Source organism: Meleagris gallopavo, chromosome 3 (assembly GCF_905368555.1).
Source record: "Meleagris gallopavo chromosome 3, MGAL_WU_HG_1.1, whole genome shotgun sequence".
NCBI lineage: Eukaryota > Metazoa > Chordata > Aves > Galliformes > Phasianidae > Meleagris > Meleagris gallopavo.
In genome coordinates, this window is record NC_139406.1 from 34,704,265 (window position 1) to 34,716,786 (window position 12,522).

Sequence of the window (12,522 nt, forward strand, 5' to 3'; positions counted from 1 at the left end):
CTACAGCACACTGAATGACATCTGTGGGTGTCGGGATGCATTCCTGCAGCTATAATACTCTGATAAAAATAAAAATGTAAGAAATAAAGTAATTGTCAGAAATGAAATTGATAGCAGATGAGAAAAATAACAGTATCTTTTTGGAGAAGGGTGATAAATGCATTTGGAAAACTGTATTTGATAAACTGAGTATGTAGTACAACACCACGCGCTTCTCACCTTTAACTTCTTAGAAGATCAAAGCCCTGGTTACCATATGAAGAAACTGAATGTCCTATGAACTTAATGTGACAGGCTGGAAAGTATTATGAATCAAGCCAGCTGTTAATAACTGAATTATTTTTGGTTTTACTTTACAGTATTCCCTCTCTTGAATGGAATAAATCTCATCTGAAATGGCTGAGGGAAGGTCAGGTCAGTTAAAGATGTTAGGACATTTTGATACTCCCAAAACAATACTTACTGTAACTACACTGTCCACAGAGTACATGCAGCTTGGGAATCAGAATTTTTTCATTGCCCTAAATTTATTGTCTTTTTTCAAATCACATCTAAATTTAACCAATTGGTATATATAGCAAATGAGTTCAATCAATCTACTTGGTTCTGAGTATTACTAGTTTTATTGCTAATTAAGTAGTCTGTTCTTTTAAACTGATCTGTATTTAGAGTGACTCATTCAATAGACATAATGATGTTTATGGACTATATCAGGAATTGTATTATTTCACGTAGTTGGTCCTTTCCACTACCACGCCTATCTGAAAATGCTTGGATTTGTAAAGTTTGGATCTACATTTTCAATTTTACATTTAGGAAAATCTCTATCTGGATTAGAAATTATGAATTTTCCATACAAATGACTGGATAAAGTTAGAAATGAAAGATCTTAAACTCCAGCATGAACCAAAATAACCCTCAGTTCACTGACTGATTCTTTCCACAGGCACAGGATGTGAATCAAGAAAACTAGAATAATTATATATGATATAAATGAGATGAGAAGGAGTTAGCTTTTCCATCAAGTACAATTTGCCAGTGGCTGTCACAATTATAATAGGGTTGGAGACCATCCCTCGAGAACAATACTTCCTAGACAATGAATCTGGGCAGAGCACTGTCCTGTACAGCCAGTCTTAACAGTACACAGAGGAGAGAGCTCAGCGTGAGCATCAATCTGTTCTTGACTATCACTGTAACAACTACAGCAAGTTGGTCTTTTCAGCCTTTAATCCCCACTGAAGCCTATGTCCCAAGCCGCTGGGTTTGTTAATGTCAGATCATTCCGGATGGACCAGACACTCATTCCTTGTCTCTGTCACCAAGTTGCAACTCCCTCTGTTGAATGTGTAGAGGAGAAAATCCCAATTTGCTCATAACGTTATAAGCCTTCTTCTATTTCTGCCTTATGGCATCAGCTAACTGGCTGGTGCTTTCCTCAAAGAATGCATTATTTATCATTCTACCCAGAGGTACTACATACACAGAGTAGATTAAAATAAAATAATTAAAAAAAAAGCTGTTATATATTTTTTTCCACACCTAAAATCTGATCTTTTCTTTGCAAGTTGTAGTAAGTTCCTATGAGCAGACTGACCACTACTGCTATACTAAAAGAAATCAATTTCTCTGCTTCAGACAATCTTTCCTATTTCCCTGTTTCTTCACTTGCAGCACTTGGGAACTTCAGCATTTGGAGATGCTTCCCAGGAAGCTCTCAAAGCTCATTTAACTACACTGTGCTGCTTTTATCCTGAGCCACTCAACAATTCAGCACTTCCTTTTGCTTCTGGTCCCCAGAATAGGAAGAGTGAATCAGGCAGGCAAGCCTGCAGAGGATAACACACTCTTCATTTTTTACTTTTAGACTATTATTCTCTCCAGCCGCACCCAACCTTTGTCTTGTTCTACTTTCTGTTTGTTTCATACTTTCCTTTTCTGGTAGAGAATACTTTGATTTAATTCTTCAACTCAGGAAAGATGAAATAAGAAACTTAAGTTGCATGCTCTTTTTTGGCTTTTTATATATATATATGTATTTATATATATATATATATAAATACACAGTTTTCTGCAACAGCAAATTCCTTCAGTCAGTAGAAAGAAAATTTCAAAGTAGCCTCATACAGCCTAGCCTTGCAAGCTGTTCTGAAAACTTACTCCAGTACCAAATACACTTGTCTACATCCACTAAAAGACAGAAAATAAATATCAATAAATTGAACATATGCACATCCTAAAAAGCAACACAAATCATTACCGTAAGCTAGAGTAATAGAACAGGCAGGGAAACTGTTTTATGCATTTTCTCTTGAATGTGTTTCTAAACAAAATGTTTTCCTGTCCAGCAAGCATACATTACAGTTATTGAGAGGTCTAGAAACAATATGCCACACTTTGCAAAAGACAACAGAAGGCACTGAGCATGAGAACTAAATAATGGATGAGAGCCAAAAGTAACGACAACTTAGGACACATTAGACTCATCCCTCCCATTCCTCAAATGAATTTCCCAGTATTGTATTCCATGAATATCTTCACTGAGTGCTCTTATTTATCTTCAGATAAAATCCTCATCCAAAAGTGGAACACAGATCCCAGCAAGCCTTACACACACACTGTAAGGATCAGTAAGGTAGGAGCCTGAGATCTTTCAGTCCAAAAGTCTATGACTAAGGTCAACAAGCCGAACTAAAATTCTATGTCTTAGCAGTTCTAAACCATTGTTAATCTAAATGGAATCCACCAATTTTAATCTCTTCTCATCTTTGCAGCCAGTGGGAAGAAGAAACTCTTTCCTTTCATTGGAGGCTGTCTCTCCTGTGCGCTCCAGCAAGACTTGTTTCCCAAGCTTCTGTTTTTCACTATATAGAGCAGAGTAGATTATTGCCTAGTTCTTTTGGAGATCAGTTACATTCCCATTGTAAGGTACAAGGAACAGAAATTACTTGCAGCATCATGATAAAAACACTACTACAAAGACCACAGTATTCTGAATTTCAAAAATAGTGAATCTGCCTCATTCTTCCAGGGACTTAACAAGAGTTTGTGTATGGAATCTAGGAACTCTAAGAAATTCCTACTATATATGCAGGACTATGTGTTACCTTATGTCCACGTGAAGTCTTTGGTGTTTCAACACGTTCTCATATGAATGACAATAAGGAAATACCTGAGGCAAACACACTGGCTATCAAGAAAGTATGAGGACAGTGAGGAGCTACAAGCAGGTAATTAAGTTTTTAATAAGGTAGTAAATTAATGACTGAGATCAAATCAAGCAAATGAAGCCTGAGTATGTAGGCAATGCACTGTGTGCATTACATGATGAATTTAAGTTAACTTTGTAACATGGTGAGTGCCATAGTGTAGTTGCAATGGATAGTTTGCTTAAGGCTGATAGAACATCTACATGGCAGATGCTATGGTGACTTCTGAAGTTACTACGTCTATTGATTCCACTTCCTTTCTTTTCTGTGTTGACCTTATGGCTTATGACTCCCAGTGCTACCTGTACAATGCTTGTCTTTTGTACCAAGTAAAATGAATGGAATAAAAAGCCCAGGCCAGCAAGTCATGAAAACAAATCTTTATATATTAATAGTAAAAGCTTTTAGAGGGTTTTTTGCATTCTCAGATAAATGGTTAACATGAAAGGGACTTATCTATCTTACTCTGCAAGCTTTGCAAAAATAATAATGGGAGTTCCGTGATCAAATGACATATACACATACATATACACATACATATACACATACATACATATACACATACATATGACATGGAAGTATAACAAATCTAAAGTTTTGTACCTGGCTTCAACTTCTCATGAGGTAGGCAGTTGTAAAGGTTTAGTTTGAATACACTACTGAAAAAAAATGCCAAGTGGATGCAGACTTTTGATCAAAGCAAGATCTAGATATACTTGTACATAAATGAGGTAAGCATTTGTTTCCCACTACAGGCTTTTAAACAGACAACTGAGCAGGTAAAAACGCAGTGAATAAAACACACTAAAAACCTGCTTTTATTTCCACTGCAAAGGATTCAGTATCAACTTCCAATACTACTACTAGCATGCTCCACTGGAAATCGCTCAAGAGGAATTAGAGATGACTATCACAGAATCTCTCTTCCCACTTCCTGGGCAATCAATAGTCAAAAACAGAACAATTGCTTGGGACATAATTGAGAGTACAAAGTGCAGCTCCAATCTAATTATTACAATATGATCAAAAAAAGTATCTCTCCAGGCAGCAAAGTTTATTGGTGGTATGCAGGCTTGGGCATGGTTGCCAACAAACATGTTAGACACATGGTGGGCATCTTCACCCACTCAAGAAGGACTAAGGATAACTCTCAGAGAATCTCTCTCCTCACTTTCGTCAATGATAGAAGACACATATATGTGCCATTGAGACACTTACCAGTGCTACTTCAGTGCATGGAGGTACATGCAGACCTCCCTGCACTCCAATCTTACAGATAGGTTAACTCGAAATTTGCCTGCACTCAAACTGCAACAGAGACTAGAAATAACTGTTTAGGCTATTACTGTTCACTTTTATTATTTAAGGACACTGTCTTCAGTGGCAGAGGTGGCTGAAAGTGCTCAGTCCCTAGTAAACAGCTACAGAGTTACTGTGCCATGCCAGGGGTACATACCCTTCCACAAAAAGAAGGCAAGGCACGTACACAGCAACTCTATAGCTTCTATATTGCTCTGCAAAGAACACTGTCACTCTGCCAGGGGCTTAAGATCTGCTCTTCATATCCCATTAGGATCTGGAGTTTTGGTTCAATCCCCATGCCTCACTACTCCCCAGATGAAAAGATGAGAAAACAGCTCTCTTTCCTTGTCTCTAAACAGTTGCCCCTATTTGCAGCACAGTCTCAATTTAGGTCACTTGAGAGGACAATCATCACTGCTGTTTTCTGATTCATGTGAAACTCTGTATTACACCAACTGTGAAATAAATTCTGGGCAATCAATAAGTAATTAAAACAGAACTATTGGTTGGGACATAACTGAGAGTACAAAGTGCAGCTCCAATCTAATTATTACAATCTGATCCAAAAAAAGTAGCCCTCCAGGCAACAAAGTTCACTGGTGATGATGCAGGCTTTGGCATGGTTGCCAACAAACATGTTGGACACATGCTGAGCATCCTCACCGCTCCCAAAAGCTGAACACTGTTAATCTGCCCTCCAGTAAGAGGAACAAAGCTGGCTCTACTAATTCCTTCAGCATCTCTCATGTTCAGCAACACACAGACTCTCACTGAGGGGGGTTTGTATTTCCCCAAATAAAACAGTGAGCAACAAGAAAACAACAGTCTATCTATTCACATCCAACCTGCAGAAATAAATAGTCAGACCTCCTTTTACAAAGCCACACTGTACGTGAAGACTGAAACTATAATCTGAAACAATATTTATTTGAAAATTTAGACCTGCTATAAGCAGCTGCTGGGGTCTTAGTGGGTTCATGATGCCAGAGCCAGATGCATGACAGAAACAGATGTCAAAACGCACACATTTTATTTGAGCAGGCTCATCAGTGTAGAGAAAGAGGAGCACAGGAGATGATTTGATGCTCCAGTTGACTAGTTTTGGGAGATCTATTACAAGAGAGAGCATTTTTCCCCTTTGCTGAAGCAAGACAGAGAGCCTACATTTTCTTTCCATCCCCTAATTAACACACCACGGCATGCACCTGATGCATCATGAATCTGCCAGAAGCCATTAATAGGTATTGTTAACCATACATCCCATTTTGCTTTCAGAGCAATTTCTCACTATCTTTAACTTGCTTTTCCCTGAGAAATTATAATGTTTTAGAGGATTGCACAAAAGTTACAGCATTAACTTGATTAAGCACCTGGTAGAGAACTGTGCCCACTGTGCAACTGAATACTAAGTGCAAAGAAATTATGTTACTCACCACTTGTCTGCATAATATTGTACATTTTGAGACTGTCTTGATCAAAGAAAGATTAATTATTTCTTGAATAGAAATCATTATTTTAATTTACTTGAAAAGGGACTCTATGCATATATACAGGGGAACCTTGAGCTCGATTTTGAAATAGAAGACAACTGTTACTTCTAGCTTGGTCTCTGCATAGGTTATTACAGGATAAGGAAACTAATTAGCTGTACTGGAAAGTACAGCTAGACAGATCAGTGCACTGCCATCTGTACCAGAAGGGATGCGTTTGAGGCACTCTGACCTTCTCCCTGCAGGGACAGCTTGCTCTCTGTCAGGTATTTCCTACCTCTTTGCTGGAGAACAGGAGAATTGGGTGAGATCTTAACCACTGGAACTGAACCCATCCAGCGTCATTTTGATTTACTGTTAATTCTTGCAACATTCAAGCAACATTATAAGATATTTCCTGGATATTTTAACTCTTACAGAGGAGCAAAATAGGAAGTGAAATCAAAAAGCAGACAGTGATATCATCCTTCCTTCTTTTCCCTCACTCCTGATCAAATTCTCCATCTGCTTCTAGTCATCAGCACACTTGAGTTATATTAAATGCATTCAGCATTGCTGATTTTCAGCCAAATTCTCCTGTCTCTGAGAGACAGAGCACTGTTGCCTCCTCCTTTGATGGCCAGAAGCAGAACCCTGTCATTCTCTTCTGACTGGCACTCCTACTCACTTCAGATTCCATTTAGAGACATTCTATTTGGTTTGACCAGTTTCATGAAAATTACAAATCCCATCTTAGATTAGAATCTTTGTCATTTGGCCTGACCACTCTGTCTCTCAATTACTTAGCAGCAATGCCTGTACCTTCTTCAGTATCATCATGTCTCTGCTTAATTTCATAAATAATTCTGGCACACACCCTGATCACACAATTCAACTCCTCTGAGCTCTGTAGAGATCCCAGAGAGAATTATGGAAGCACAGTAATACTGCAGAACACATCGAACTGCAATACTGGACATGTGCAGACAGAATAAATTAAGGTGGAATGTCCTTAGAGATGCAAACAGGAATTTATACAGGCTATACTATGACAAAGAGATAGAAAGGGATTGGTGGAGAGAGAAAGAAAAAGTGAGAAGTGGGGGAAAAAAGGGAGAAAGGGAGAGAAAAAAAGGAAAAATATTTAATTAGTAAAATAGCATGAACAGCCTTTAGTAATTAAAAAAAAAATTATAGCTTAATTAGTATCATTCTTAACATTGCAACTCACCATCTATAGCCAATTTGAGATCAGTCAGTGTGGCTCGAACACTTGATATAACATGCTGCATGCGGTCAATTTCTTGACGGAGAAATATATTCATGGGTTGAATAGCTCCCATCTTTTGAAGCTGGGCTTTCACCTAAACAGGAATAGTGAAACTCTGTAAGATTTAATCTCTTGTTTCCCATGCAGTAACTTGAAAGCAAAAGATTGTTGTTTTTTTCAAATGTACCCATAATTCAAGAAAAAATAATTCTTTATTTAACAGATGGTCAGGCAAGACATGTGCCAGCAGTAAGATTTAGCACAACCTGACTCATCAGCTTACCAAAAGGAGATGCTCCATCAGTCTAATGAAGGAAAGTTCCCTCTTTTGGAAGGAACACAGCAGTTCCTTCAGTCCTTGCTAGGCCACAGAGTCTTAGATCTTTAAAAAAGAAAATCACAAAGGGGTGCTTACTGATAATTCTGTATTTCCAGATCATGCTCTAGGTGAACATTCTCAGCTCTACTTGCCCTGCTGGGTTGAAATAATGCTGCAGAGTGATATACAAAAACAGAACAATATAAAAACTAGTGCAGTATATGCACCATTTTGTAGGTAGAAGCTTCTGGCCTTCTTAATTTTCAAGGATAATGGTATCACACAGTGTTCAGAGAACATTCTCAAAATTGAATTGTCTATGTTACCTAAAGACATATCACAGAAAAAGTAGCAAAAGCCAGAAAATCTTCACAATGAGGACAGGCTGAGAGAGCTGGGGCTGTTCAGCCTGGAGAAGGCTTCAGAGAGACCAGATTGCAGCCTTTCAGCATCTAAAGGGGAGCTACAGGAAAGAAAGGGACAGACTCTTTAGCAGGGTCTTTTGTGATAGGATAAAGGGAAATGGTCTCAAACTAAAAGAGGGGATATTTAGATTGGACATAAGGAAGAATTTTTTTACAAGAAGGGTAGTGAAGTACTGGCACAGCCTGCTAGAGAGGTGGTGGAAGCCTCATCATTGGAGACATTCAAAGTCAGGTCCAGGCTCTGAGCACTCTGACCTAGCTGTAGGTGTCTCTCCTCATTGCAGGGCCGCTGTAAAGGTCCCTTCCAACTCAAATGATTCTATGATTCAATGATTCGAAATCATGTCTGCTACAGCTCATATAGTATAATGCTTTTCAGAGAATTCTTGACTGTAAGACTCTCAAGTGTTTTCCCCCCTGTTGTAACTCATCTTTCAGAAAGGCATTGGCCTGCTGTCTGGACTTGCTGAGCTTATTTTGAGCTTACTAACAAAAGATGACGAAGAAAGAAAGTTTATTACTTTGAAAGAACAGAATATAATTGGAATTCTACTGCAGCCAAATAGAAACCACAAAATTTGCTCATAAGTCCTCTGGATTTTGCTTTGTATTTTCCCAGATACAGTCATATATCTATGTGCAATACTCATAGGAAACACTATTGGAGCGTACCTTATTATTATACCAAGTAGCAAATCTCTGCAGGATAAATATAATGCAGTAGTTGAGTAGTTATAACTGCTAGTATAAATGAGTAAATGCTTTGACAGTTTCCATTCTGCAAGTTTCAACCTTAAGCTGAAGAAAATACATTTTTAACTTTGTATGCTATTCTCCTTGGGAGACGGTTATCAGGAAGGCTATTCATTATATTTTAATCACAAAGTCCCATGAGTTTGTCAGACAAAATGTCCAAGAAGTAGGTGCTAGCCAATTATACTAATGCTTTGCAGTCTGACAGTTCATTTTAGTGACTAAGTTAGTGTATTTCTTCCTGTAAAAAAAATCCTAAAATCAGCTATCATGAGACTAGACTAGGGACAATAAACTTTTGGGAGGATAGCTTATATAACTAGCTTTACCATTTTTTTCAGACAAAATTCAGGGAAAGCTGCTTCCTGACAGTTTCACAGCCAAACTTATCACACACACACACCAAAAAAAAAAGTTTGATTCTTTTTTCTGAAATATTTAGAAGATCTCTACTGCATAACACTAATAAGAGTGGAATTATACAGAGTACATCTTATGCATTCTGTGCTTTAAATAAGAAATAAACTTTTTTTTCTAGCCTGCAAAGTGTGTGTTCCTTTAGGGCATAATTTAGAATAGAAACTTTTCCTATCTGAAGGAAAACTGTATGAAACACCTTGTTAAAGGTGTTATTTTCCAAAATGTTGTAATTTAAGAAATTACAAAGAGAAGATAAAATAAGCATTCTAATATATTACTGCATTGATAACAGCACAGTTTAACTAATGAATTCTCAGGGGAAAAAAAACCAAACACATCTGATTTTTTTATGTACCTAAAAATACCTGCAATGTTTTGAAAAATGGAACAACCCAATAATGCAAAAAAAATTTAATCCATCCTAGATAAATTCACAGCACTCAGCCTGAAGCACTAAGCATAACTAGATATAAAAACTGAAATAATGACATACTTATGACCCTGTTGCGTACAAATCAGTCTTGATCTGCACTGAGATTTACTAGGTGTAAGATAGTGCTTTTCTTGGAAACCTTGCTGGTAAGATTAGTTTTAAATACCAGCTTGGAGGTATGATTGACTATTTTGTATTAGAATTCCTATCAAGCAATCAGATGAATTACTGCCAGTGCTGTATTTATTATGACATAAAGAGATGGATCCTGACTGACAGAAAAAAAACTTCAAGACAAAACTCACTAACGAAAATAGCCTTTGTGAGATTAATATACTAATTCCATAAAGCCCACTTACATTTCCTTCTCAACATGAAATCAGCTGTCAGCTAACATAAAACGAGGTGATATAAAGAAAGAAGGAAATAAAATCATAATCTTAATAGTTTTCCCTGTAAGATTTTGCAGTGCGTATTTCTACTGTATGAGCCTCCTCTGTGCACATTTTGTGTCTGACCTCCTTTGCCACTGCGTACTGTGTCAGATGACCACTGTATCTGACGGGGCTGGTAACTAAATCAAAGGCACCTTAGTTCAGATGAGGAATGTTCTGCATTTGTTTGTTGTTGTTTTAGCCAAAATACTGCACTGATAAGTAGATTCCAGGCGTACAAACTGGATTGACTTCAAATTACTCAAAACTAACTCAAAAGGTATGCTTCAGTGAGTCTGATGTAGTTCAGCCACTGGTAAGTGTTCAGCCTACAGACCCAGACAAGAGTTAGACCAAAGCAAACTCCCCAGTAAAACACTTAATGCAGGCTGGGGTCCTCAGATGAACTCCAACTGCCATACAGTAGTTCCTAATGTAATCTTAGCCTTAGTGGAGGATAAGGTATGATGACTATGAAAACATTTAAGGAAGAAAACATTGTTACGGGGTTAAAAGCTAATGAAGTGCAATATTTCTGGAATGTCTCCATGTCTGTTCCCTAGTAAGCTGCTTTTCAGAGCTACAAGAAAATGCTTTCCTTATAAATTTCTGCATGTGACAGGCTGACATTTACTCTTGCATCCATCTTCACTTGCATGGATTGATTGGACATAATAATTTTACCACTGATCTCTCTAAGAAGCAAAATCCAGATGCAAAAATGGTTATGAAAGCAGAAGCTTCATCCTGCCTCTGCCTTTGGAATGAGAAAACTGAAGACAGTTTTAGGTCAGGTGGAAGGTTTATTTTGCTTTAGCTTCACATGGGTCATATTGGAGTCTGATAAAGCATGCAAAAGTGACTTGTTTATAGGCTTTTGAGCTGACATTTGGTCAGTTGTGCGACTGTGGAGAGGAATCACTACAAGAACATAACAAAAGAAACTGCAAATGCCATGCACATCAAAGGCTAATACTTGGGAAATGAAAGCCCTTGTGTGGCAGCCTGTATTTCACACTGTATCAAGAGAAGGTACATCCAGAGCTCTGTGTCAGCAGACAATTGGTTTCACTGCCATCCATCACTAACCTACAACATTGGGACTTTCACTCCAAACAAATGAACTCTACACTTTCTTACTGGAGTCACAAGAACTGGACAAAGATTGCAGAGGCACCTACCACTTTCTCTGAAGAGAAATTGCTTTTACTTACTTTCATTTGTTTCCTAATTCTTTCATTTCCTCACTTCTTTTCTGCATTGACAGTATATCTATAACAAGATTTTTGAAGATTACCACATAATGGCCTTTCTGGAACTCAATATTCTGCTAAAAGAAAGCAAATGGCACTGCTAGGACTACTAAATGTTTTTCCTTTGCTGCTTTTATCCAATGAGGTGTGCATAAGAACTCTTTTTGACACAGTCCTTCAGTCTCTTAGCATTTAGTAGATCATTTTTATTTGTTTCAGGATTGTTAAACTGATTTAGTAGGTAGTAATGTCCTGAATGACCAAATGTTGACTTAAACTGACAAACAACAGAATTTGTCTCAATCTCTTTTTTTCAAATATCACAGAAAGAAACTGCATCATTCATTTCACTTCTTATACTTGTGAGCATAATTTCACTTTTCTCCTTCACTTATTGTATTCTAAGTTCTGCTAAAATCTGTAGCTTCTTCTCTCAAAGAACATTTGAAATCTCTCCATTCCCTTCTGCTCTAACAAAATTATTGGCTATATGTTAGAGAACATTCTTTTTTTACTTTTGGTATTCTAATCTATGTGGTATCTTGGTATTTTGTTTAGATTGGAGAAGGGAAGGCATCAGGGAGACCTCATTGTGGCCTTCCAGTACTTGTAGGGAGCACACAAACAGGAGAGGAAATGGCTGTTTACAAGGGTGGATAGTGATAGGACAAGGGGGAATGGTTTTAAACTAAGACAGGGAAGGTTTAGGTTTGATATTAGATGAAGATTTTCACACAGAGGGTGGTGATGCACTGGAACAGGTTGCCCAAGGAGGCTGTGGATGCCCCATCCTTGGAGGCATTCAAGGCCAGGCTGGATGTGGCTCTGGGCAGCCTGGTCTGCTGGTTGGCGACCCTGCACATAGCAGGGGGCTGAAACTCGATGATCATTGTGGTCCTTTTCAACCCAGGCCATTCTGTGATTCTAGGATTGATTCTTTGATTCTATGTATTCTCTTTTTATCAGTTTATGCAAGCTGACACTTACAAATGCAGATTTACAGCTTACTCCTGTTCTCTCCACCCTTTCTACAAAGTTCTACAAATAATAGAACTTAAATTCAGATGAGAACGTTTGATGGCCACACTCCAGCACCATATATTAATGCATACTGGGGATTAGTGGGAGAAAAGGCAAATTCCCTTCTGACAAAGAAAGCATTATTGAAGACCCAAACTAGTTTTAAGATACAAAGAATGACAAAAAAGGTAAATCTTTTAGTTAAGGAAAAAAAG

The 12,522-nt window shown here is 37.9% G+C and overlaps 1 protein-coding gene across 4 annotated transcripts in view; it reads right to left on the minus strand.

Moving 5' to 3' along the window:
• The window catches only part of LOC100549719 (dynein axonemal heavy chain 5-like), a 150,791-nt gene that overhangs the window by 10,641 nt on the left and 127,628 nt on the right, over positions 1-12,522 (minus strand). For all 4 annotated transcript variants that reach the window (XM_085220604.1, XM_085220606.1, XM_085220605.1 and 1 more), the window contains one exon: positions 7,212-7,344. In XM_085220604.1, the coding sequence (XP_085076730.1) occupies positions 7,212-7,344 (133 nt within the window). The remainder of the gene's footprint in view (positions 1-7,211; positions 7,345-12,522) is intronic.